The sequence below is a fragment of the Anabrus simplex genome, chromosome 6 (assembly GCF_040414725.1).
Source record: "Anabrus simplex isolate iqAnaSimp1 chromosome 6, ASM4041472v1, whole genome shotgun sequence".
Classification (NCBI taxonomy): domain Eukaryota; kingdom Metazoa; phylum Arthropoda; class Insecta; order Orthoptera; family Tettigoniidae; genus Anabrus; species Anabrus simplex.
In genome coordinates, this window is record NC_090270.1 from 73,101,679 (window position 1) to 73,129,640 (window position 27,962).

A 27,962-nucleotide genomic window follows, 5' to 3' on the forward strand; every position below is an offset into this window, starting at 1 on the left:
GACACGTAACACATGCACGCATCTGAAGAGTGAAGAGGAGGTGAAGAGAGTGAAGTACGGGATATCTAGCATGAACGAAACACGCGGAAGGAAAGGTAATTGCACCCCACCTGCCCGCACGTCCCCCTGGCTTCTCAACAATGAGAGAGGGGAGTGAGGCGAGTCCTTGAATGCAACAGACGTACAGTGTATATCAACTCATCGAGGGTCAAATTCTCCAGTTTCTTTGTAATTCTTCTGTACGAAGGCTGGCTGAAATGATAGCGGTCTCGACCATGCCATCATTATCACCGCGCTCAACCAATCTAAGAAATAATTGCTCACATTTTCGTCAATATTGGACCTATTAAATTAAACTACTTTAATACTCATGCAGACACTGTCAAAAGAAGAATTACTGTACTTTGTACTATAATATACACGGATATCGAATTTGAACACAAGAAATTAAGATGAAAGAAGGAAACTGTTTCATATAAAGATTTAGGGCCTACCCTTTTACTGAAATATTATACCATTCGTTTTCCTTAATATAATTATGACCGAGCTCGATAGCTGCAGTCGCTTAAGTGCGGCCAGTATCCAATAATCGGGAGATAGTGGGTTCGAACCCCAGTGTCGGCAGCCCTGAAGATGGTTTTCCGTGGTTTCGCATTTTCACACCAGGCAAATGCTGGGGCTGTATCTTAATTAAGGCCACGGCCGCTTCTTTCCCATTCCTAGGCCCCTATCCTATCGTTGCCACAAGACCTATCTGTGTCGGTGCGACGTAAAGCGAATAGCAAAATATATATAATTATAGAATGATAGAAATTAAATGGGATAAAATGACGTATAAAAGTACAAGACAGAAACAGTGCTTACATTTAAAAGAGATGTAAATGAAGAATATTATTCACAATCCAAAGAAAAGTAATGGTAGGTAATAATAAATAAAAATAAGTTATTCTCATAATAGCACAGTATAATGTCTTAAAAGAAACAAAGAAGTGCATTTTGTAAGAAAGATATAAATAAAATGAACGCTTCCTGCACACGAAAATAATTGTATTTGCATAAAATGCAAAGTAGAGTATAATCTTAAACAATGCACTAATTTTCCATAAAAATAATAATTTTCTAGCAATTCAAATAACAGGAGGAAACTAATTAGGGAAAAACGGAAAAATGGTTCTTCATTACTTTGTTAATAGGAAAGGATTTTCATTTCTGGCTTCTAAAAGAGCTGTCCTGCCCTCTAGTTGCCTTCTCAAGTTGCGCCGATTTTCTCCGAGTTTTAAAGCCCTCCGTGCCCTCTTCCTGATAACTTCATATCTAAAACAAAACTTTGTCTTCTAGTAAGACGGTAGAGTAAAAGCACTATAATAATAATTTCGTGTGGCTATTTCCAGCCGATTGCAGCCCTTGTAAGGCAGACCCTCCGATGAGGGTGGGCGGCATCTGCCATGTGTAGGTAACTGCGTGTAATTGTGGTGGAGGATAGTGTTATGTGTGGTGTGCGAGTTGCAGGGATGTTGGGGACAGCGCAAACACCCAGCCCGGGGCCATTGGAATTAACCAATGAAGGTTAAAATCCCACCCAGCCGGGAATCGAACCCGGGACCCTCTGAACCGAAGGCCAGTACGCTGACCATTCAGCCAACGAGTCGGACTAGTAAAAGCACTGAAAACCTATAACAGTCACCGACTACTGAAGCATTTTCACGTCTGTATGCAACTCCATTGTTTTAGCAGTTTGGAAACACTGAATTACATGATATATCCGTATTCCTGCGAGGCTGATCATTATCAGTATTCAAAAGGGTCGAGGTGCTGTGTGCTATTCTATATTGCCGAAAATACATTACAGGTCCATAAGTTATTCGCAGGGGAAGACGTGCTTAGTAGGTCAGTCTTTTCTTTTCTTTTCTTTTCTTTTCTTTTCTTTTCTTTTCTTTTCTTTTCTTTTCTTTTCTTTTCTTTTCTTTTCTTTTCTTTTCTTTTCTTTTCACGAACTGCCATGTGGTATAAAAGTATTCCTTTTTATTATGACAATTTTTCAACCTTAATAAAGCCATTGATTTTTTTAAAAGTAACTGCTGAGTTTATTTAACATAGGGTATAATAATAATTATTATTAAATCATATTTTATCCTCAACAACCAAAGTAAAAATAACCTGGCATTAAATAATTAAGATCATCAGAGACGCAAGGCTGTTTGGAAAACCGTTCCAATTGAGTTATTTTCAGCGCTGACCAAACAATTAAATGCCACACGTGTATTGGGACGGGATTACATCTTGCACATTTCTTCACAAGTAAATTAAGTTACAGGTAATTAGTTGTTTTCCTCGATTAGGAGAAGCCAGTATAGCATAATATTTAAGCACAGAAGCATCTTAATCAGTTCCCGAAAAAATGGTGGCAGAATGAAATCAACAAATTAAAAAAAGTATTTCGTTAAAGCTTCTTCAGCAGATACAAACTGTGCGTGTTAACGGACAAGGTTTAGGTTCTTGGTATGCAGATCCATAGGTATGATACTGCAGAAATGTTTGTCTACTCACCAGTGAACAATGCTGCTACAGCTGTTTTTACTGTTAAATATCGCAGCACCGTCGTAATTTACACCACATCAACAAAATAACGTAATATCAATAACTGAATTATTTCTCAAACGTCTACAACTTGAATTCACGCAGCTAGTGAATATTACGATGTATGAAATGGTCCGAAACTGTAAATTAAACCACTTCAGCTTATCTCATTTAAAGAAATTCATTGGCCAGTGCGGGACGATTCAACCGTAAGCAGGCGAACAAAGCAGACACACCTGCCCCGAGACACGTGCACAACTCTACACTCAGTCCACGACCAAGACTGTCACTGCCACCTAAATGAGCCAGGACTGTTCACAAGCAATAGATCGATAACTGTACAAAACGATATCATCACACCGCAAATTTGCATAGGCCCTAACGTTCATTCAGAAGAAGTCGAATGCCTTGAGATACGCTGTTAATAATACAGTAAAAGTGGTACGTGGATGAACGAATTAATTAATTAAATAATTATGTAAAATGAAAACTCTTTCAATAGTCACTGTTGAATATTGACCGCGTTCTCGGGAGCCCTAACAGATGAAAATTAACTCCAATTTGCATTCGTTAGAGGTTCTATAAGCGCGCTGTTTTTAATTGTACTGTACATGCTTTTCGTTCCAGGAATGTTTGCTTAAGGAAATTTATCATTTATCATTTCCCCTATCTCCTTAAAGAATATTCTTCGATAAAAGTGAACTACGTTCCGAGTTAAGAAAACTAGCATTCGTACAATAGTCGACTGACAACAATAAAAATAACTAATATTAGCCATTCAACCTCCAGGTGGCAGCACAGACTCGTTAGACTAAAAATGACAGTCAATTGAGACAAACCGGTTTCAGGTTTGCTTATTCAACTGAGTGTATCTCTTAGGTGGTGTAGACCGACATTACATACATTTTGATGGTTTATTTAAATATAATAGCTCCTGAAACCTACTCCAATGAAGGTGATTTTTTAGAATATAATAATAATTATAAGTCTATACTTAGGATCCTATCAAAATGAATCAAGTGGCCATTTTTTTTTAAATTGCAACTTGTAATAAGCTCATTCTTTTCGTACAGTAGGGGCTACCTGGCCGAGGTGGTAAAGGCGTGCTCGGTTCACCCGAAAGGACATGGATTCGCTTCCCCACCAGGAAGTCAAAGAAATTTTTAAAACGAGATTTCCACTTCCAGAGGTGCACATGGCCCTGAGGTTGACTCAACGTACACCAAATATGAGTACCAGGTCAATTCCTGAGGGCAACAAGTACTGAGGTTACGGGTAGTGGAAGCCTTTACCTTCCACCCCTCCAAGGGCCTTCATGGCCTGTAAGGAGATTACTTTGTTTTTGCCTTTTTTAGTACAGTACTTTATGACTCTGCACGAAGAAACATCACCAGTTTCTTAGATCAAATCACTGCATTATTCATTTTTTTCCCTTTTCTTTTTCTTTCAACGGAGAAGTTGCTATATTTCAATGAGTTTATTAACTACGTTAAGAACACAACAAAGTAAAACGTTAAACATTCAAGCTAAAAAATATAACTGTATTTACAACGCGTGGAGATATACAGTACTTCAATTTTATGTTTTCACCATCGCTATTGTTATTTTTATAATAATTGTTATAATAATTGTTAACATTCTTCAGCTTATGCCAGGTATTTCTGGGATCACTAGAGCCACACAGCCTCAATATTCTTTCTACATTTTGCTTTACGTCACACCGACAAAGTTAGATCTTATGGTGACGATGGGATAGGAAAGGCCTAGGAGTGGGAAGAAGGCAGCCGTAATTAAAGTAAAGCTCCAGTATTTTTCTGGTGTGAAAGTGGGAAACCACGGGAAACCATCCTCAGGGCTGCCGACAGTGGGATTCGAACCGACTATGTCCCAAATGCAACCTGATAGCAACGTGACCCAAACAGCGCAGCCACTTGTTCGGTAGGCTCATTTTGATTTTGGGTTAAGGGTTGTATACCCTTCCTGACGCAGCGTGATTATTGAGATGGAAATCTCAACCCAGGATCAGCCAGGATTCGAACTTCACCCTTCCGGGTGGGACTAAAGCCAGCTGCTGAGCCACTGAGGTAATCATGCCTCGATTTTTATAATCATTATTAAAAATGAAAATTCACAGCCTGTTTCCAGTCGTTCGACCGGGTCAGGAATGGAATGAATGAAGTTCCCATCTAGCGGCGAGGATAGGAAATGTGCCGGCTGCCGACGCCTGTCGCACACTTCTGGGGCAATAATAAATGACTGACAGATGAGATGAAATGTTAATGGAGTGTGTTGCTGGAATGAAAGATGACAGGAAAAACCGGAGTACCCCGAGAAAAACCCTCTCCCGCCTCCGCTTTGTCCAGCACAAATCGCACATGGAGTGATCGGGATTTGAACCACGGTATCCAGCAATGAGAGGCCGACACACTGCCACCTGAGCCATGGAGGCTCTATAATCATTACTATTCTCATTTAACGTCATGTAAGCTACACTCTATTCACAGGGCACTATTATTATTTGTGTTATTGCTATATAATTTTTTCTTGAGATACTTTTCTTAACGAGCGAGTTGGCCATGCGGTTAGGGGCGTGCAGCTGTGAGCTTGCATTCGGGAGATAGTGGGTTCGAGCTCCACTGTCGGCAGCCCTGAGGATGGTTTTCCGTGGCTTCCCATTTTCACACCAGGCAAATGCTGGGGCTGGACTTCAATTAAAGCCACGACCGCTTCCTTCTCACTCCCAGCCCTTTCCTATCCCATCGTCGCCATAAGACCTTTCGGTGTCGAAGCGACGTAAAAAAGAAAGAAAAGGGTACTGAACATTGTAACAATATGCGAGAGCCTAGAACCGTAACTGCCAGGCTGAGTGGCTCAGGCGGTTGAGGCGCTGGCCTTCTGGCCCCAGCTTGGCAGGTTCGACCTTGGTTCAGTCCAGTGATAATTGAAGGTGCTCAAATACGTCAGCCTCGTGTCGGTAGATTTACTGGCACGTAAAATAACTCCCGTGGAAAAAATATTCCGCCACCTCGGCACCTACGAAAACCGTAAAATTAATAATTAGCGAGACGTGAAACCCGCCTCTGTGGTGTAGTGGTTAGTGTGATTAGCTGCCACCCGCAGAGGTCCGGGTTCGATTCCCGGCTCTGCCACGAAATTTGAAAAGTGGCACGAGGGCTGGAACAGGGTCCACTCAGCCTCGGGAGGTCAACTGAGTAGAGGTAGTCTCGAATCCCATCTCAGCCATCCTAGAAGTGGTTTTCCGTGGTTTCCCACTTCTCCTCCAGGCAAATGCAGGGATGGTACCTAACTTAAGGCCACGGCCACTTCCCTCTTCCTTGCCTGTCCCATCCAATCTTCCCATCCCTCCACAAGGTCTTGTTCAGCATAGCGGGTGAGGTACTGGTCATTCTCCCCAGTTGTATCCCCCGACCCAAAGTACCTCGCCCAGGCGGCCTCGCCTGCTATGCTGATCTGGGGTCTTGCGGGCGGATGGGAAGATTGGAAGGGATAGACAAGGAAGAGGGAAGGAAGCGGCCGTGGCCTGCATTTGTCTGGAGGAGTTGACCTCCCGAGGCCGTGTCAAGAAAATAAGGTGATATTCTTTACGTTTCACAGAGAACTGTGCTCTGCGTCATCAGAAGAAAATCTCGACTGTCCACGAGAGGTATGTGGTGAAACGAATCTGTCGTGGCGGTTTTTTTATGACCGGATGCCCTTCCTGGCGTAAATATTATTATTATTATTATTATTATTATTATTATTATTATTATTATTATTATTATTATTACCTATCTATCTACCTGATTGTCTAATACATCTGCATAGACCGGTCAGAAGTAGAGGATACCTTCACCGTGATTATTGTGATTACACCGATACTGTAATAATAATGCAGTCAGAGATGTTATGATTCGAAGAGGCGACCATCGAGTGAATTGGCTGCGAGATTCGAGTCATGTAGCTCTAAGCTTGCATGCGGGAGATGATGTGTTCGAATCTCAGCGTCGGCAACCCTACAGATATTTTTCTATGATTTCGCATTTGTACACCAGGCAAACTCTGGAGTTGTACCTACAGTATATTAAGGGCTCGACCGCTAGCTTTCCAGTCTTAGCCCTTTCCCATCCGTGAGTCCTGAAAATATTCGATGAGTTAGTGGGACGTTAGACCACTAGAAAAAAAGAAAAAGAAAAAGAATAGGAAAGGTGACAACTTGTGTTCTAAAATCGTAGCAAAAGCAGCCTCACTCAATAGGTAAAAAAAAAAAAAATCACCATAAGAATGTTGGCCGACAGGGTAGGGGAGGGGGTAGTATACAATTTATAATCACTAGATTACGTGCCAAAATCCTGGATTAAATTCCAAACCTTCCCACAGCGCTCATATGGAGTGAGGCAATATGACGCTGTTGATGGTGATTCGTCCATCGGAGCAGCCCCCTTGGTGCTATTTGATAGGAGTAGGCTATGTGCCGACACCGCGTTTCACCCTCTCCCTTACTACTATCATATATCACGCCATTCATTTCATCTCGTGAAATCATCTTATGAGGTTTACGTCAGGAAGGGCATCCGGTCATAAAACTCGCCACGACAGATTCATCTCACCTCATACCCGATCCCGTAGAGAAACGGGACAAGGGTTGAGGAAAGAAAGAAAGAAAGAAAGAAAGAAAGAAAGAGAGAAAGAAAGAAAGAAATACTTTTTCCCTTTAATAATGTCAGTAATTTTATTTCAACTATAATAATTTATCTGCCAAGAATAACGACCGGAAGGATTCATTGCGCTGACCGCGCGTCACCTCGTAATCTGCAGACTCAGGCCAAGCAGCGGCCACTTGGTACGCCAGGGTTCTTCAGGGCTGTAGCACAATGGGTTTTTTTTTAATTTGAACGTAAGGAAGATACAAGACACAGCTACTGAAAGTCATATAATCAGACGTTTCGATGATTTAGGTAGTTACATTTGCCTTTTAACATTGAAGGAAATGAGTATTCCTACACTACTTAAGAGGGATACTACCGTTGTTATCTTTCGGCATAATAAGTCGTAAATTTTTATTCCGATAAATATGATCCAGGCGTACACATTTTAGATACAATATTCTTTCTGGTTAACTAAGGGCCGGTATTATAATAGAAGTTTACACTGTTGGTTCAGTTTAAACTTCGGTTTATCTGTTAGTCGCGTATTATAAAACCTAATCTTAAGTTTAACTAGAGATTAATTTTATTGCCACTCATCTACTGTTTAAACTCATGTTTAAAAATACATAACCTTACAACATGGTGGAACGAATGGATCTCGAAGATAAATTTGAGGTGTTTGAAGAAATATTAAGCGATGATGAAGAAGTGGTTCAAATTATTGAACGACCACGGGCACCACGAGTTTTTCGAGCAAGGTCACGTCACTTTCATTTATGGAAGGAAACAGAGTTTTTAAATAGGTTTAGACTTAAAAAACAGACTGTCATAACCCTATTTCAGCAAATTGGTGCTAGAATAAAACATGCAACGAAAAGGTAAGAATGTAAAAATGACTTTTTGAACTGTTTGAACGTCAGAAGTGTAAATTTTAGAACATAAAGTAACTTCCTTCTATTTCAGAAATCATGCTGTATAACCCCTCAGCCAGCTACTAATAGCATTGCAGTTTTATGCCTCCGGTAGTATGTTTATTACAATGGGAGATTTCGGAGGAAATCATAAGGCCACTGTTTCACGGACTATATCAGTATTTTTGTACTAATTGCTTAAGCAATTCAATCCCTTACAAGTAAAATCAGGACAACGTTTATTGTTTCTATCCGCCATTTTACCTACAAGAAGTAAACAAAACATTAACGACAGTCATCTTTTCTCGCAAGTCACTGCTACCAAAATTGTATATTTCCTTCTTCACCTCAGTTAAGCTTAGGCCGGCCGTTATAAGACTCAACATAGGTTTAAACTCAAGTTACTGTTTAACTCAAACTTCAGTTTAAATCTTCATTATAGTACCGGCCCTAAATTGTTTAATATTTCTGTAAAATTATCTATGTTCCACTGTATTCAAAGCTGACGATAACACAATCATTTTCTGACCTTCACAATGTTTTAACTCTCTCATGCATGAATTATTTTTTGTTTGCGTTTGGTGACTAAACATACTCGTTTGTGAAGTGGTTTACCGTAATGGAATATGCGTTATAAAGGACTTTTTTTTTTTTTGCTAAGGGCTTTACGTCGCACCGACACAGATAGGCCTAGGAGTTGGAAGGAAGCGGCCGTGGCCTTAATTAAGGTACAGCCCCAGCATTCGCCTGGTGTGAAAATGGGAAACCACGGAAAACCATCTTCAGGGCTGCCGATAGTGGGATTCGAACCTACTATCTCCCGGATGCAAGCTCACAGCCGCGCGCCTCTACGCGCACGGCCAACTCGCCCGGTATAAAGGACTTTTAGTGAATACTATTCTAAGTTTTAACATTCAAAGATCGAACGTTTCTGCCTATTGGCCGTGGCTACGTATTGCAAAGCGCAAATATACTTGCAAGACCATCTTCGAGTTGGACGTCAGAGGTACTTCTGAAGCCTATGGTAATGTGATGGGGAGAGCCCACGGAATATAAACGCTGGCTGGTACGCGTGGATGTTGGCGGTGTGGAAGGAGTAGCTTCGGATGCAGGGCTATTTTGCCGTCTCTTATGTAAAAAAAAAAGACATCACTGGTATACCTGTATGTGTTAGACTGACTGTGAAGTTGAATAAATGATAAGGAAAATGTACTATTGAGCATAAAGATAATAGGCCTAAATAATGTTTAAAAATGCACGAGTATTCTAACGACCTCACATGGGACCCTCATGTACGAGAGGGATACTGCCATTGTTATCTTTGGGCATAATACATCGTAAATTTTTATTCCGATAAAATAAATTTTCGTGTGGCTATTTCTAGCCGAGTGCAGCCCTTGTAGGGCAGACCCTCCGATGAGGGTGGGCTGCATCTGCCATGTGTAGGTGACTGCGTGTTATTGTGGTGGAGGATAGTGTTATGTATGGTGTGTGAGTTGCAGGGATGTTGGGGACAGCACAAACACCCAGCCCCCGAGCCATTGGAGTTAACCAATGAAGGTTAAAATCCCCGACCCGGTCGGGAATCGAAACCGGGATCCTCTGAACCGAAGGCCAGTACGCTGAGCATTCAGCCAACGAGTCGGACACCGATAAATATGATCCAGGCGTACACATTTTAGATAAAAAATATTCCTTCTGGTTAACTAAATTGTAGAAGATTGTTTATTATTTCTCCAAAATTATCTGTGTTCCACTGACTTCAAAGGTGACGATAACACAAGCAATTTCTGGCCTTCACAATGTTTTAACTCTCTCATGCATAACAGAAAAGATAACTTTCAGTTACAGTGAAATCTTTTCACATTTCAACGAAGCTCTTTATGTACAGTGCACCAGGAATTTAAAAGTAGAATATATGGTTTCGAAGGAATAATATTTTGTGAAGAGTAATATACAGGGTGATTCACTTAACATGTTACACGCAAATAACTTCTGAACCATTAAAGATATCAGCATTCTGTTTTCATATTCGTGAATGGTACGCAGGGTCTTGTAAAACAACGTGCTACTTAGGGCCTGTACTACGACAGCCAGATAAAAGTGCGGTATAAATTTATTTGGCAGTTTGGACATTTATCTGGAAGTTCGGTTGAAACCGCGTACTACGACTTTCGTTTATGTGCAATCTGGGAAAATATTCTCGAGTATAGCTATGCCGAAGTTGGAGAGGCTGTTAACGCTCTTATCTGGGACTTAGCTCTTATCGGGGACGCTGCTGTAAAGAATCAAGATGGCTACTCATGAAGATGAATCTACATCTGCATGATGCTGTGCGAAATTAAGTTGTTACAATGTAATTTATGTATATATTTATAAAGTATGTCATGCTTCCTGTCCAGCTATCACAGAATTCTAAAAAAATTTCCAAGCTAGTAAGTTGTTGCTACTGAGTATATCAGTAATACACAAGCATTCAACCGCATACTTCATAGGTAGCCGTGGTCGTTAGGGCATCAGAGTTTGCTGTTAAGCAGTTTTTCGCGCGTTCGAGTCCCAATAGTCTAACTGTTTTTTACTTTGTAAATGGTCGTCGGTAGGGTACTAGAGGTGACAGTACACATTTCCTAATCATTAAAATGCGTGTCAAAAGCGTGGGTTCTATTCCAAATCTATCCGCGACGCACATATGGAGTAAAGGTATACGAATTTGTTCATGGCGATTCGTCCGTCGAATGAGGATGTTAAGGAGGTTATATTTCTTTTACTTCATAACAACTTGCTACAAAAGTATTTACGCTAAAGTGAGTTAAATGCTTGCCAGTTACTATTCTCACATTGTATTGAAAAGAAACTAACTACTTATTCAATGAGCAAACAATAAATTGAATTAATAATAAAATAAATGATCCCACGCTGCATCAGTAGCATTAATTACGAATATAAACTTTACTTTCGTCGTAACGCGCAACCTCGTAAATAGTACTAGACAAGAAAAGATACATAACCTGAAACTTTACTTTTGCGTCCAGGTTACATTTTCAGTCTTTTTATTTTCTATAACAGTTTCAATTTCGTTATACAGTTAATTAATTTTAACATTCCTTCGTATGTGTATATTTCAGTCCTAATTCTGTTTTTGACCTGGACTTCCACATTATAGCTTAATAAGAGTCTGATATTGGATTCTAGTAATACAATTTCAAAAGGAATAGAGCTAAACAAACGAAAACACCAGGGAACACGTATACCACCGCGCTAAATTTCACTATATTTTCAGTAACCTTATTACCAACCCAATAAAAATGTTACTACATCTTCCGCATTACAATCCCGCCATTAAAATCCGTTGGTAGTACGCAAGAAAATATTTAACTTCTAGTTTGCAAAACTGCAGCCTACGTATCTAGCTGTTTATCTGACAGTCGTAGTACAGGCCCTTAGTCTCATGTCGTGATTAACAACCGAGATATTGATACTAACTTCATATTTTTAAATGAAACTGCACAAATTTATACAGCTGATTTAAAAGTTCATTTCCGTACAAGTTCAAATATGTAAGTATTTTCAAAATCGGACAATTACTTTTTGAGATATAAGTAAGAATAGCATGCGCTGTTTTGCATTCTGCATCTGACGGCGTGAAGTCGCGTAAGGACATATTGAGGCGCAAGCAGTTTCCTGGGGGTGAGTTCAGCCACAGAATGAATACCGGGCATGTAAGCACCTCGTACACATGTGATGGGGTTACAAAGTGTGTATGACAGGCGAACACATGACAGGACAGAAAGGGTTGATGTGTTTAAAACGAATACAATAAGTACTTTGCCTTGAAAGGAACATAACGAAAGCTATACTTGTCACTGGTTTTAGTGTACAGTTCACACTACTCTACGAGTTGAGAAATAAACATAACACAAAACACCGGAAGAGCTCCTTCTAGAAAAGCAAATGTTCAGAGCTGATCGTAGTGAGATGGCAGCAACACTATTATTTATGTTTTATTTTACACGCATTAATGTCCGCAGAGCTCCAGCGCGACTGTAGTAGCATGCATTCGGGAGAGCGTAGGTTCGAGTCCTGCCTCGCCCAACCTGACATTGATTTTCATGGTGTCCCATGTTCAACACCAGGCAAATACCGGATAGGTACCTTTGTGATAGGCCACGGACGACTTTCTTTCCAAATCCTTCCCATTCACATCCGTCAGAAGAAACGCTAAACTGAACGCAGCCTATTACATGCCAAAACAAAACAATACAACTTTAATCTCCCTCCCCGTTGTGTGTTCGCCAGTCATACAATAACGTTGCACACCCAGGGTATGTTACGGTACATCACATTATGTTTAGAGTACATGCCTGGTATCCGTTCTGAGGCTGGAATCAAGGCCAGGAAGCAGCTTGCGCTTCAATATGTCCTTGCCCGACTTCACGCCGTCTGATGCGGCAGCAAAACCGCGCATGCTCTTCTTCTTAATATCTCAAAAAGTAATTGTCCAATTTTGAAAATACTTACATATTTGGACTTGTACGCAGATGAACTTTAAGTCAGCTGTATACATTTGTGTAGTTCCATTTAAAAAATATGGAGTTAATATCAATATCTCGGTTGTTAATCACGACATGAGACTAAGTAGCACGTTATTTCACGAGACCCTGTGTACCATTTACGAATATGGAAACAGAATGCTGATATCTTTAATAGCTTAGAAGTTATTTGTGTGTTACATGTTAGATGAATAACCCTGTATTGTAAATGTATGTGTGTCGGTCAACACTACCTTATCAGCGTTGCCTTAGTCCTTTCCTTCCAACCCACATGTGTTTGACAGCTTTTTGCGTGTCTGAAGTTCGCTACCTACCTCGGGGTCTCCAAAAACCGTTAACATTTGTGAATGATACATAAAATCAATAACGGTATTATTGCTGTATTTTACAGGTGGACACTTGCGGTCGACTCTGGGTGTTGGATACAGGGTACGTCGAAATCCTGAGCAACTTCAGGAAGGTGTGCCCAGCTCAAATAGTGGTGTTCGACCTAAAGACTGACAAGATGGTGATGCGCCATCGCTTCCCAGACAATGTCATAATCGCAGGTTCGTTACCTGTTACCATCGCCGTTGACGTCCGGAACACACCCACTGGCTGCGAAGAAGCATTCGCCTACGTAGCTGACGTCACAGAATACGCACTGGTCGTGTTCGATGCCAAAAACGACCGGTCATGGAGGATCAAGAGTAACTACTTCTATCCATACCCTCCTTTCGGATACTTTGACATCGCCGGCGTTCAATTCGACTTGATGGACGGCATCTTGGGCCTGGCTCTCAGTCCAGAGAGACCTTGGGATGGCGGCGATAGACATCTCTACTTCCACAGGTTAGTCCAATTCAGTGGTCAAAGTGGGTCAGTACAAATGGGCCGCGTGTACTGTATACTGTAAAATACAATAGTTAAAATACTTCCTGAAATAGTAATAATACTATACACAGGGTGATTTAGCTAAGCTGTCCACCTCAAATATCCTCTGATTCATTAAAGATATAGACGTTCTTTTTTTAAATTCTTAAATTGTATTAAGGGACTCACAAAATACTGTCCTATTCCTCCCGATGACGTACGTAATTACCGAGAAACCGGTAGCAACTTTGCTTTTTTAGTGGGACTATAATAATAATAACCCAATAGAACAATTAAGAATCAAGCGATAAATTCAACGATGGCTTATTTTGCAAATCCAACGAGTATTTTTGTAGATATTAAGGTTTTCAAATGTGCAGGCATTAAGACAAAGAGATGTGCCACTCGCCTTGTTGTTCTCGTGCTTGATTAACGCCTTGTTGATAAACACACCTCTTCTTCTTCTTCTTTTCCTACCACGTTTTCCACACCTGTGAGGTCGCGGATGCGAATTGCATCGCACATGTGGATTTGGCCCTCTTTTATGACCGGATGCCCTTCCTGACGCCAACACTATATGGAGGGATGTAATCACTATTGCGTGTTTCTGTGGTGGTTGGTAGTGTGATATGTTGTCTGAATATGAAGAGGAGAGTGTTGGGACGGACACAAACACCCAGTCCCCGAGCCAGAAGAATTAATCAAAAGCGATTAAAATCCTCGACTCGGCCGGGAATCGAACCCGGGACCCTCTGAACCGAAGGCCAGTACGCTGACCATTCAGCCAACGAGTCGGACTGTTGATAAACACACTTACCTCGCCATTATCTCGAGCATTTTTGAATTGCAAAGCTTTCGTTTCATTCCCGTTGAATCACAAAAAGAGCAGATAACAGAGTGAAACTGTAGTAATTTAAGTGCTGTATTGTCCTTCTCATGAGTAAAATGTACATGAGATGAAATCAACAACTTGAAAATCCATGATCATTGGAAAGAATGGATGCAAACTTAACGGTCAACATTATTGTTGGACTCTTTGGTCCTTCTTAAAGCCAACGTGTAAAATCGATGTTCGTTAGCAATAGGCAGTGGTCAAGTTGAAATAATAAGCACTGTACTCTTTCAGTATTGGCGAACCTGAGAAAATTGAATTATTTATACACTAAAATTTAAAATGAAACAAAACTCGTCCATTTAGTTCCTTGTGAGCGACACTCCTGATTTTATTCTTTCGAGTGTGGTTGATCATCAGACATTTTGACAAGCACAAGACCATCATAATATGCTGTGCATGTAAACTGACTGAGCAAATGTCATGGGATAGCGGAGCACTGATGAGCAGGTGTGTTGCTTGTCAGCGCACCACACGCCACCTGTGCCAGCGGCAGTTGTATAGGAGACCTTGTGAGCAGTGGCTGTGCATGTGACAGGTATAACATGGAACGTCGTCGTGAGCCGACACCGTTCGAACGGGGTATGGTGGTCGGTGCCCGACGGATGGGAAGTGCGATTTCGGAAGTGGTGCGGGAATTCGGCTTCACACGATCAACCGTGTCCAGGTGTGTAGTGAATGGTTGAATGCGGGTGTCACCGTCCACAACAGGCGAACGACCGGCCGTCCAGCCACACTCGATGACCGTGACCGGCGACATCTGAGACGGACTGTCAATAGTGACAGTGCAACAAATCACGGCTCAATTCAACACAGGCCGTGCCAGACACGTCTCCCAGTGGACAATCCGTAGGAACATGGGTTCTATGGGGTATGGGAGCCGGCGCCGCACACGGGTGCCACTGTTAACCCAACGTCATCGGGCACAACGACGCGCATTTGTCGCCAGTTACCAGGGATGGACACTGGAACAATGGCGTAACGTGATATGGTCGGACGAATCACGATTTCAACTGCACCATGCCGATGGGAGGCACCGTGTATGACACAGACCCCATGAAGCGATGGATCCCGCCTGCCTCGAAGGTGTGGTCCAGGGCGCTGGTGTCTATGTTATGGTCTGGGGTGCATTTTCTTGGAATGGAATGGGCCCCTTAGTTGTTCTGGAAGAGACGTTGAATGGTACGCGGTATGCCGAGCTGCTCGGAGACCATCTCCACCCATTTTTGGCGTTCCAGCGCCCAGACGGCTCTGCGGTGTTTCAAGATGATAACGCGCCGCCACATCACTCCCACGTCGCCCGAGAGTGGTTCCAGCCCCGGTATGAATCCTATCGAGCATATCTGGGATGTCCTGGAACGCAGGCTCCATGCCATGGATGCTGCACCCACGAACAGACCAGCATTGGCGGCCGCTCTGCAAACGATTTGGTGTCAGCTGCGTCCAGAGGACTACCAGGGACTTGTCGACTCATTTCCATGGCGTCTCACTGCAGTTCGCAGGGCCAGAGCAGGCCCCACACGCTATTAGGTGACTATCACATGACAGTTGCTAAATCAGTGAACAGTAATACGTTCGGTATGTCTGTTTATCACAAAAGCGTGAGTTATAGAAGACAATACACTGGACATCACAGCTAGTGGCGCATCGATTTCTGTCTCTTACCCGCATATTTGAAACCCTTTAATATCTCCAAAAGTACTCGTCTGATTTGCAAAGTAAGCACATCAGTAAATTTGTCGCAGATTCCTAACTGTTATATTGGGTGAAATTAGTATAGCCCCATTTATGAGAAAAAAAGTTGCTACCCATTTCTCGCTAATTACGTATGCGATCGAGGGGAATAGAACAGTATTTTATGAGCCCATTAATACAACTTAAGAATTTGAAATCAAAATGTCTATACCTTTAACGGATCAGAGGTTATTTGAGGTGGATAACTTAGCTGAATCACCCTGCACGTGAAACGTTGTGCGGAAATTTTACAGCAGAGCCGAACAAAAATGTCTGGGGTGAAAAAATCACATTTGTATGTTTTTTTGCTAGGGGCTTTACATCGCACCGACACAGATAGGTCTTATGGCGACGATGGGATAGGAAAGGCCTAGGAGTTGGAAGGAAGCGGCCGTGGTCTTAATTAAGGTACAGCCCCACATTTGTCTGGTGTGAAAATGGGAAACCACGGAAAACCATCTTCAGGGCTGCCGATAGTGGGATTCGAACCTACTATCTCCCGGATGCAAGCTCACAGCCGCGCGCCTCTACGCGCACGGCCAACTCGCCCGGTATTTGTATGTTTTGACTTCTTGTGTTACCTATGGGTCTGTACCGTACCCAGGGTTAAGAACCCGCTAGGATGATGCCTCCATTTCCTGACTAAACATCCGAGTAACTCAGGTGGGGTAGAGAAGTGGGTTATGTTGTCGCGGGTAAGACTAAAAGTCAAAGTTTAAATCTTATCTCTAAGTATCATGACAGGAATAATGGAGGTTTATCTCGAATGAAAAACACTGATATGGGGTAGGTTTATTGCATAAAATAACCCGAACCATACTACAACTCACAAAATCAAAATAAAATTACAAAACGGCTTGAAACCGCCCTCGAAATGAAATCGAATTCAACCAAGGAAATATGGAAAACAAACATCAACCACGCAAAACAAATCAAATGAGAAATTAAAATTCCATTTACAACATTAAATACTGAGAAGTTTCAATGAATCAATGTTATAGTCCAACGTTTCTGTTCACATGGAGTGACACCATCGTAAGAATCACAATTATACGGATTGGTTTATTTTCGGGAAGGTTGCCGCGATAAGCGCATTTAAACGTGATTTAAATTTGGACGAAGTTGGACATGACGATATGAAATACGAAAAATACTAGTGGCATTTCCCTACTCTATATTTACAACCATCAAAATAAACTAAAATAATCAAAGTATTTACATTGGATCAGGAGGGTGGAAAACTTACACACTACACTGACTCGACGTGAAACGCGGTTCACCAAAAGATCTAGTCGAACTAGATTAACTTTAATCATCAACTCAGCACTCGGGCTGTTCCCCATGAATCAACAAGACAACAAACCAAAAGCACAACGAAATCACATAAATACACCATCCTGTAAAAGAAAACAAACAGTATAATTCAATAAACACATGGAAATCAACGGGCAACCATCCCGTTCCTCTTGCTGCATCGGCGTGCAGGGTAGTGCCCTCCGTCAATGACAGATTTCCTGGTTAGCAATCATCTGAAAAGAATTTTAAAACTCAAGACTACTCTTGGAAATTGGTCACTGTTTTGACAAGATTATATCACGGAAATTGCTTGTCACTTCACAACTATAGTATGACTTCGACTGATAAACTGACCTTCATAGCGAACTAATATTTCAACTACTGCTCGGAGATTCACATACAAAACGTACATATTGCCAGCATGCTACTATATTTCTCAGTACATATTTAATAATCAATGGGCCTGACATTTACTTCACGGCAATTCTAATTCTCAATAATATTCCATAATACAATCACAGGCATATTCTCGCTTCACATAGTTCTCATAACATTTCCAGGCATGCACTGTGCCCGCATCATTGACTTCACATATATTTCAGCATGCACTAAATTCTCATGTATATCTCCTGTAATTTCATCAGCCTTTCATTACAAATCAGGGTTCGATTCCCTGTCTAATCATTGTTCAAAACAGTTTCCAACCCATATTAAAAGAACCTATTGTAATCAACGGTGCACATACAGCTCCACACGTCTCACAGCATCTGTAATGCATGCAGCAAGCATCCTATCTGTCACTTATCTCCGAATGTAAATTAATAAAATTTAGTCTCGACGCTGCGAGTGTGTAACTCGGGATGTTGATGATTTCAGCTATCTAATCCTTCTATTTCTATCAAACAAAAACACAGGAATAACCTTAAGCTAAATAACGTGCATAAACCACACAAATAAAATAAGACCTATCATTTCCCTTAATATCCCATCCAGCTAATTATAAAGTAAAAGAAAGAAAAAGAGAGCATGCAAACCCGACCTGTCCGTGTTTACAATAACACAACTATAGAATGAACACATACCGTCTGGCTGAAATTATACTAAAGAAAATCCCTAATCTAAGCCTCACTAGTATTAATCGTTATTCACACAGCATGCCATTTAAATATAATACATGCGTCTTATCTTGGCAACTCCCAGGACATCTGCAGCGGGTCACATCTCCACTGTCATGAATACCTACTCCATGATCATCAGAAATTCAACACGTGGATCCAATCTTCTTTCTTCTATAAGCGAGGCCATCTTCTTGAAGTTAGTTCCTGTATAACAGCAACACACAAATTTCTGGTCAGTATTTCTTCACCGCTCTCTGTGCACGTTGCACCAAACAAACCCTCTGTCGGCTGTAATTACAAGCCAACGTGAATAGAGTAACACCAAGCACACGTTTACAATGTACAGTAAATATTATGGGTTTAAACACTGTCACTAAGAGCGGCTCGAGGATAGATTCGAATAGTCTCTCGCGAAACGCGACCGGCCCGAAACTAATACACGGATAAGTGTCTCTCACTCGATTACTAGTCTGCGGCTGAAATTACCGTCCGTTCCATTAATATACGAACTTGTGACATAGCGTACATGGCTAATTATGACTGTACACAGTTTACATAACACTGTTCACAAGAAAACAAAGACACTGTCTTGGGTCGGTATTACCGTACAAAGTTAGACTCCTGCCCACGTGGCAGCAATTACGCGTCCCGCGTACACTGAAGTATGACACTGATGCTCACTACTCGCCCGTACCCACAGAAAGAAGAACGGAGCGATACTCACAACTTGACAACACACAAAGAAAGGCGAGCGCTTCCAACAGGTGGTGCGCTTAAGTAACTAAGCGGACGCCGTTATGGCTAGGGGATTCCCTGGATATTCAAATGCTCAGCCAATCAGAGCTATTGTTACACACAGTGTCTTTTTTTTGTTTTTGCTAGGGGCTTTTACGTCGCACCGACACAGATAGGTCTTATGGCGACGATGAGATAGGAAAGGCCTAGGAGTTGGAAGGAAGCGGCCGTGGCCTTAATTAAGGTACAGCCCCAGCATTTGCCTGGTGTGAAAATGGGAAACCACGGAAAACCATCTTCAGGGCTGCCGATAGTGGGATTCGAACCTACTATCTCCCGGATGCAAGCTCACAGCCGCGCGCCTCTACGCGCACGGCCAACTCGCCCGGTCACACAGTGTCTTTGTAATTCACTAAAAATTAATACTAGATGCACTCATGATAACCAGATTACGGCTCAGACAATTTTTATAATTTATTCCTGAACATTTCTAGCTCTCAGACCTGTGGAAAAGCCTCAAATAACAGAACTGACCACTCTTTCTTGCTGAACACACCACACGTAGAGCAATGTTGGTCATCCTGAAATTTTAACTCTGCGCGGTCCAGAATTCATAACAACCACGCCCTCGCTTTCTAATTGGCTAAACACACCTCGTGGCCTAACGATCTCTACACCTGCTAGGCTATGCTGACTCTGGGTAAAACTGAACGTTTCCCACGGTCACTGGCAAGCTTCGCGAAGTATTCCGTGACATTCTGTTTCCTGGACTTCCGGTCTCAACTGTACTGTAATCTGCTACTCTTCTAATGCCTGACTGCAGTCCACGTTTAAAATACTGTTTATGGTTTTCCGTGGTTTCCCATTTTCACACCAGGCAAATGTTGGGGCTGTACCTTAATTAAGGCCACGGCCGCTTCCTTCCCACTCCTAGCCCTTCCCCGTCCCATCGTCGCAATAAGACCTATGTGTGTCGCTGCGACGTAAAACAACTAGTAAAAAATAATTACTGTTTGATATGCCAAAAATATGACTTAATATCTCACATGAGCCGTCACAGGGTACGGTGCAGGTCTTCTTAAGAAACTAAGTTACACAGCAGTTCGAGTAATCGCCCCTGGATATCATAAAAATTTGTCCAGTTGCTAAGGAAACTAGTGAACGCTGTAATGGCATTTTTCTCAAAATACAGTTTTCTTAATAATTAATCAATAATTAATATCTTCTGAAATATTGCACCTAGAAGCATTTCCTTTTTTATGCTCAGTACCTTATACCAATGTTAGAACCACAAAAATATCAAAAATAAAAAAAATCGACTTCAGATCCCGTTACACGCAACGGGTCACTTATAATATACAGGTCCTTACACTAAGTTTAGGGGCACCCGACACGATTTCATTCGAATATTTTTATACGACATGAAAAGGTTTTGAGTCAAACAAATCGATCAGTTTCATAACATAAGTACAAAACGTAATAGATATTTATGACAAGTACACAAATGTGAGTGGTGTACAAGCATTCTTCAGACATACAAGGTTTTCTTTAGACAGTCGAATTATAATCGTAAAGTAAAGTAAATTTGTGTCCTCATCCCGAGATGGTACAGTTCTTTTCAGGCACACTCCCCAGTAGAGGTGAGCTGCATGTACACTTTCTACCACATACCACCTCTCCTGTCATTCTTAAACTTCTGGCAGTACGGGGAACCAAATCAGGGACCTCGAGAGCGGCAGGTAATAATACTCAATGTTACGCTACGGAGGTGGTCATTATAATAGTTATTTCGGGAAAGAAAAAATAACACCACTCTTTGTTCAGACGTTATTACAACGGTAACTTATCTCATGAAAACTGGCTCTTATGGACTAACTTTGAATAGATTATAGTGTTGGACGTCATGAGAAGTAAAAACGTTACTCAAAGTAAAGCTTGTAACACGAGAAAAGTACTAAAATTCTGCTGAGAAACGGCAGAAGAAGAAGAAGGAGGACAAAACGGGTTGGTTCAGCTTTTGTAACTACTGTATAACTTTGTAACTGTGAATTAAAATTAAAATTTCGGATTTTAAGCAAGAGTTGGGCCCTGCGATGTGAGGGTAGCTTGCCTACCTCCTACCCAGAGGCCCCAGGTTCGATTCACATCCAGGTCAGGGAATTTTACCTGAATCTGAGAGCTGGTTTGGGGTCCAGTCAGCCAACGAGATTACAATTATGGACCTATCGGATGGTCAGATACTGGTCCCAGTCTCGAAAGCAAACATTAACGGCCGAGAGTATTCGTTGTGCCAATCACATGACACCTCGTAATTTACAAGCCTTCGGGCTGAGCAACGGTCGCCTGGTAGGCCATGGCCCTTTGGGGCTCTTGCGCTAAGGGGCTTGGTTTGGTTTTCGAGCAAGAGTGCCGAAAACATTAGCGCGTAAATGTAGAATATTTTTAAACTAACGTAGTATTGAAAAGTCACTATTATCATTCGGTCGTCCAAAAATGTTATTTGTTAAGGGACTTTTTTTGCTAGTGGATTTACGTCGCACCGACACAGATAGGTCTTATGGCGACGATGGGATAGGAAAGGCCTAGGAGTTGGAAGGAAGCGGCCATGGCCTTAATTAAGGTACAGCCCCAGCATTTGCCTGGTGTGAAAATGGGAAACCACGGAAAACCATCTTCAGGGCTGCCGACAGTGGGATTCAAAACCCCTATCTCCCGGATGCAAGCTCACAGCAAGGAAAAATCTCTATTATTGGTTATTCTTTGTTGCCTTCGGCATGTCCGTTTCGAATCAGATAATTAAATACGGAAATACATAAATAAGTAAGTAGCCTAAATAAAATCTGATAACTGGAACATTATTAAATAAAAAATCATCATAAAATATCTGTCTGGTTAGAGAAATGAGGGAAGCGAAGACCGCAAAACAAAGATAAATCTCATGGTAAATGAGGTGCTTACTCTGCGAGACTAACAACTCTAAATTCACGGCTGAGGGAGCGAAGTAGATCAAGCAGTCTTATAAATTGCTGCTAAGTACAGTGCAATTTCTAGAACAGTACTAACACCTGGATTCATAGTTGAAGGAACAAAGTACAATGGAGCGGAACAGGGACAGATAAATACGCTCTTTCGTTGCATATAATATACTATGTTACGTAACACGTGGAGTACATAGACGTATGATACGTTGTGTAGACGCAGTACAGTTTATTTTACACACAGTCACCATTCTTGTGCCAGGATTTATTTTACGGTATTCGCAAAGACATGCATTCAGAAGAATTCAGATTAGAAGCATGTCATCAGGACGTGACGACTCATTGTACTTCACTGTCAGTTCCCAACCCGCTTTCAACAAAATCGCGCCGTCAAAGGTGAAAAGGAAGGATCATCAGTCCGTGCTCCAAAACCTCCAGAACTGGGCGAGTTGGCCGTGCGCAGCTGTGAGCTTGCATCCGGGAGTTAGTGGGTTCAAACCCATTTTTGGCAGCCCTGAATATGGTTTACCGTGGTTTCCCATATTCGCACTAGGCAAATGCCGGGACTGTACCTTAATTAAGACCACGGCCACTTCCTTCCGTGCCGGGCTGAGTGGCTCAGACGGTTAAGGCGCTGGCTTTCTAACCCCAACTTGGCAGGTTCAATCCTGGCTCAGTCCGGTGGTATTTGAAGGTACTCAAATACGACAGCCTCGTGTCGGTAGATTTATTGGCACGTAAAAGAACTCCTGCGGGAATAAATTCCGGCACCTCAGCGTCTCCGAAGACCGTAAACGTAGTTAGTGGGACGTAAAGAAAATAACATTATTATTATTATTAAATTATTATTACTTCCTTCCGACACCCAGGCCATTCCTATCCCATCGTCGCCATAAGACCTATCTGTGTCGGTACGACGTAAAGCAAACCACATAAAAAATACAAAAAAAGAACCTTTCAGTGGTAGCACCGAAGCTAGTCCCGGGTTCAATTGGAGGAGTGCGGCGTTCGCACCTCAATATTCGATTAATAATAATAATAATAATAATAATAATAATAATAATAATAATAATAATAATAATCCGAGCAAGTTGGCCATGCGGTTGGTGTCGCGTAGCTATGAGCTTGCATTCGGGAGATAGTGGGTTTGAACTCCACTGTCGGCAGCCCTGCAGAAGGTCTTCCGAGCTTTCCCAGGCAAATGCTGGAACTGTGTCTTAATTAAGGCCACGGTCGCTTCCTTTCCGCTCCTAGCTCTTTCCTATCCCATCGTCGCTATAAGACCTGTCTGTGTCGGTGCGACGTAAAGAAAAATGGTTATTATTATTATTATTATTATTATTGTAAAACTTCCTACTACTTTCATCTTAAGCCTGTTGAACACGATTAAATTATTGTCAAATTCAAGACTACACGCGAATTTTCAATATTTTACAAGTTTACTTGTCAAGTCGCTTGCAGTACTTGAGCATTCCTGAGAAGTCTTCAAAAGGCTTCAAAGTGAATTATAACATCTTCTAATCAATTGAAAAACTCCCAAGTCTTTGACAGAATTGACCAATGGAATTCGAGAAAAACGGTGCGCGCTAGGCCGCTAAGCATGCTGGGATTGCTGGGAATCAAAACACAAAAATGGCTTCGTCCTCATAACTGAGGGATGTTATATGAGGCACATCCCTGTCTATATTTAGTGGATTCGTAGAGTACCACAATAAAATGAATAAGACGGCAGCGTACGAGGAGATTGCAAGAGAAATATCTCAAGGCAGTGCGGTAACCTATAAGAAAACACTATCAGTAGTGTTGGATTTATAAAGATCTTCGCATATTATTATTATTATTATTATTATTATTATTATTATTATTATTATTATTATTATTATTATTATCATTATTATTATCATCAGCATCATCATCATCATCTGTTTATCCTCCAGGGTCGGCTTTTCCCTCGGACACAGCGAGGGATCCCACCTCTACCGCCTCAAGGGCAGTGTCCTGGAGCTTCGACTCTTGGTCGGGGATACAACTGGGGAGAATGACCAGTACCTCGCCCAGGCGGCCTCACCTGCTATGCTGAACAGGGGTCTTGTGGAGGGATGGGAAGATTGGAAGGGATAGGCAAGGAAGAGGGAAGGAAGCGGCCGTGGCCTTATGTTAGGTACCATCCCGGCATTCGCCTGGAGGAGAAGTGGGAAACCACGGAAAAACACTTCCAGGATGACTGAGGTGGGAATCGAACCCACCTCTACTCAATTGACCTCCCGAGGCTGAGTGGACCGCGTTCCAGCCCTCATACCACTTTTCAAATTATTATTATTATTATTATTATTATTATTATTATTATTATTATTATTATTATTATTATTATTATTATTATTATTATTATTATTTACGGAATTCCAAATATGTTTCGTAATCTATAATCTTCATTTCCGTATTGACGAATTACACAATTAGAAATAGGAAAGGATTTCCACCTTTCAGTATTTGTTTATTGCACTTATTATGCTACAGGACCGATTTCGACCCCTTACATAGGGTCATCTTCAGCTGAACCATACATTCATATCTATGTGATGAAGCTATGATTAAGATTATATTGTCTAAGGAATGCCATATGATAATAAACATTTGGTCACATCCAAATGGGGCATGTCGTAACGTGAACTGACGTATATGTCACTATGTGCAACAATGCATTGTATGTCTAAAATAATATGTTTAAGGTCTTAAAATTAGTTTATAAAACACATCTCTGCTTAAAACTAACTTATATATATAAGATGAATACAATATATAGGAACACACTTCTTTGAACCCAATATCACACAAATTTTATGGACGTCACAGGACAACATGATTCGATTTTAACATAAGGCAACAGATTCAACACACAGCAGAGCTGAACATATTTTAGCCTAATTCTATCCATACGTCTGGCACTTTTTTTAAAATTGGAAAGTGTTTTATTCTATGTATATACATGAAGACAAAATCTTTTCTTCATACAATTTTACAAGCAAATCATATCATTTAAACTCCAAGGAACAGCAACCAAGTGTACAACTATATAAACAAGACTTGAACACAGAAGTCAACCGATGAATTGAACAACACGCAAGACAAGTTTTAAGTAGAGATGTGTTTTATAAACTAATTTTAAGACCTTAAACATATTATTTTAGACATACAATTGCATGGTTGCACATAGTGACATATACGTCAGTTCACGTTACGACATGCCCCATTTGGATGTGACCAAGTGTTTATTATGATATGGCATTCCTTAGACAATATAATCTTAATCATAGCTTCATCACATAGATATGAATGTGTGATTCAGCTGAAGATGACCCTATGTAAGGGGTCGAAACCGGTCCTGTAGCATAATAAGTGCAATAAACAAGTATTGATAGGCGGAAATCCTTTCCTATTCCTAATTGTGTAATTCCAAATATGTTTTCATGTAATAAGATGTGAATTTCCGTTGCATTGCTAACATTCATTGGAGTAACTGCAATAGAACATAACTTCTGCAAATTATGCTATGGCAGTAAATATATTGCAAACATGTTGAAGTTAACCATATCAATATTTTTCCCATGTAAATTATGGTTTATAGCGCGTTTCTCTTCTTTTAAAGGATATATCCCGCTTCCTGTCCAAGAACCACAACAGCTGCTTGCCTCTCCTTCATGTTAAAACAAAATGCCGTCGAACCTTGCCAAATCTTTTCAAATGTTGTCAAACCTTCAGCAATGTTGAACAATCTTTGATAAGATTTGACATTATTTTTCTTGATAAGTAGCCTACTTATTTTTCTTGTGCAGTACTGAACTGAAAGAAAAATGGTGTACAGCAGGCCTTAGAGGTAAGGGCGGGGGGGGGGGGGTATTCTGCCCGAAGGCAGGTCCGAACCTCCGCAGAGGTTTGCCTAAGCCGGAGTTTACGTACGGTAGGGTGGCCAGTTCCTTTCCGCTCCTCCATTCCCTTAGCCCCCATCAACAGTGCGCGGTAACCCATCCAAATCCTGACCACGCCCAATGTTGCTTAACTTCGGAGATCTCACGGGATCCGGTGTTTCAACACGGCTACGGCCGTTGGCGCATTTGAGGTACTAAGAAGTAAACATTACAGTACAGAATGTTAGACCAGACGTTCCCAAAATGGGATTCGCAGGTTCTTTTAAGAACACAACATACAGAATATTTTATCATAGAGTTAGTTATTATTGTTGTTTTTAATTTTTAATTTTAGTAACTGCACTTTCAGCTAATGAAATATTTTCTTTTACAGTTTGGCCAGCAACCGAGAGTCCTGGGTTAGTACAGCAGTGATCCGTAACGCATCGCTATTCGAGGGTGACCGGAACCGTGTTCCACGCATGTTCCACGTGTTCGAGAAGCCTCGGGCCTCGCAGGCAGCCGCCGAGGATATGGATTCCAATGGCATCATGTTCTTCAGCTTGTTATCCCGGAACTCCCTCAACTGTTGGAACGCTGCTACCCCATACGGCACGGAGAACATCGCCGAGGTGGACCGCGACGATGCGGCCCTGCAGTTCGCCAGCGGGGTTAAGGTCATCCGTAACGCCCAGGGTCAACAGGAAGTTTGGGCGCTGACCTGCAGGTTCCAGCAGCTCATGCAGGGTGACCACGATACCAGCGAGGTCAATTACAGAGTCCTCAGAGCGCCCGTGCAGAAACTGGTTCGTGGGACCAAGTGTGAACCACGATCTCAACAAATTCAAAACCCAGGAGGGTCGGGATACGGTAATCAACCATTCATTTTGAGAGCGGGAGATCCTTCTTCCTCGGGGAATCTGTAACCAACATAACCTCTTCTGGACTAACATTAAGTAGATTACTCGGGTGAAAATGTAGAAACTTCTCTTCCAATAACACCACGGCCAGTAGATATCATATTGATATCCTCCGTTTGGAATTGTACAACTTAACACTATGAATTTGCAGTGTAGCCTTAATGGATTGTCATCGTGCTTGATGGAGGTGAATTCAATACTTTTTTTTAGAGTGAATGCATGAAACTCCCAGGATGAAAACTATACCCTTTTACTCATCTGTTTCCGAGAAATACCCGGTGAATCAGAAAATATCCATTATACTGCACGGGGGAGGGAGGACGATCTGTCATGGAGGCAGTATTTCCCTCCCCCCCTGACAGAGAAGAAACCCACTCATAGCTGATGATTTTGCAAATCTGTTGAATTGTTGTTAACAAACGAGCCTTTCAAGGTTTTCTTTGGTGTTTATTAGTGGAAATACTTCTTGAAATTTGGAACAGGCAAAAAAAAAAAAAAAAATGGGAAGGTAACCAGTTAAAACAGGTCGTAAGTTAGCCATGGGCCACGGTGTTTGAAACGAGTATTCGGCTTCTTGGTCCTTATGACCAGTTTTAAGAGTAGGATGCCTGGGTCGATAGATTTAGGAGGATTCTAAATTTGTTCATTACCGAGCTCGATAGCTGCAGTGCGGCCAGTATCCAGTATTCGGGAGATAGTAGGTTCGTACCCCACTGTCGGCAGCCCTGAAAATGGTTTTCCGTGGTTTCCCATTTTCACACCAGGCAAATGCTGGGGCTGTACCTTAATTAAGGCCACGGTCGCTTCCTTCCCGCTCCTAGCCCTTCCCTGTCCCATCGTCGCCATAA

General features: G+C 41.7%; 1 protein-coding gene across 1 annotated transcript in view; it reads left to right on the plus strand.

Annotated features, from left to right (window-relative positions):
• The window catches only part of LOC136876145 (protein yellow), a 175,253-nt gene extending 147,492 nt beyond the window's left edge, over positions 1–27,761 (plus strand). Inside the window, exons 5-6 of the mRNA XM_067149853.2 lie at positions 13,076–13,515; positions 26,589–27,761. Coding sequence (XP_067005954.2) covers positions 13,076–13,515; positions 26,589–27,120 — 972 coding nt within the window. The 3' untranslated portion in view covers positions 27,121–27,761. The remainder of the gene's footprint in view (positions 1–13,075; positions 13,516–26,588) is intronic.
• The last annotated feature ends 201 nt before the right edge of the window (positions 27,762–27,962 follow it).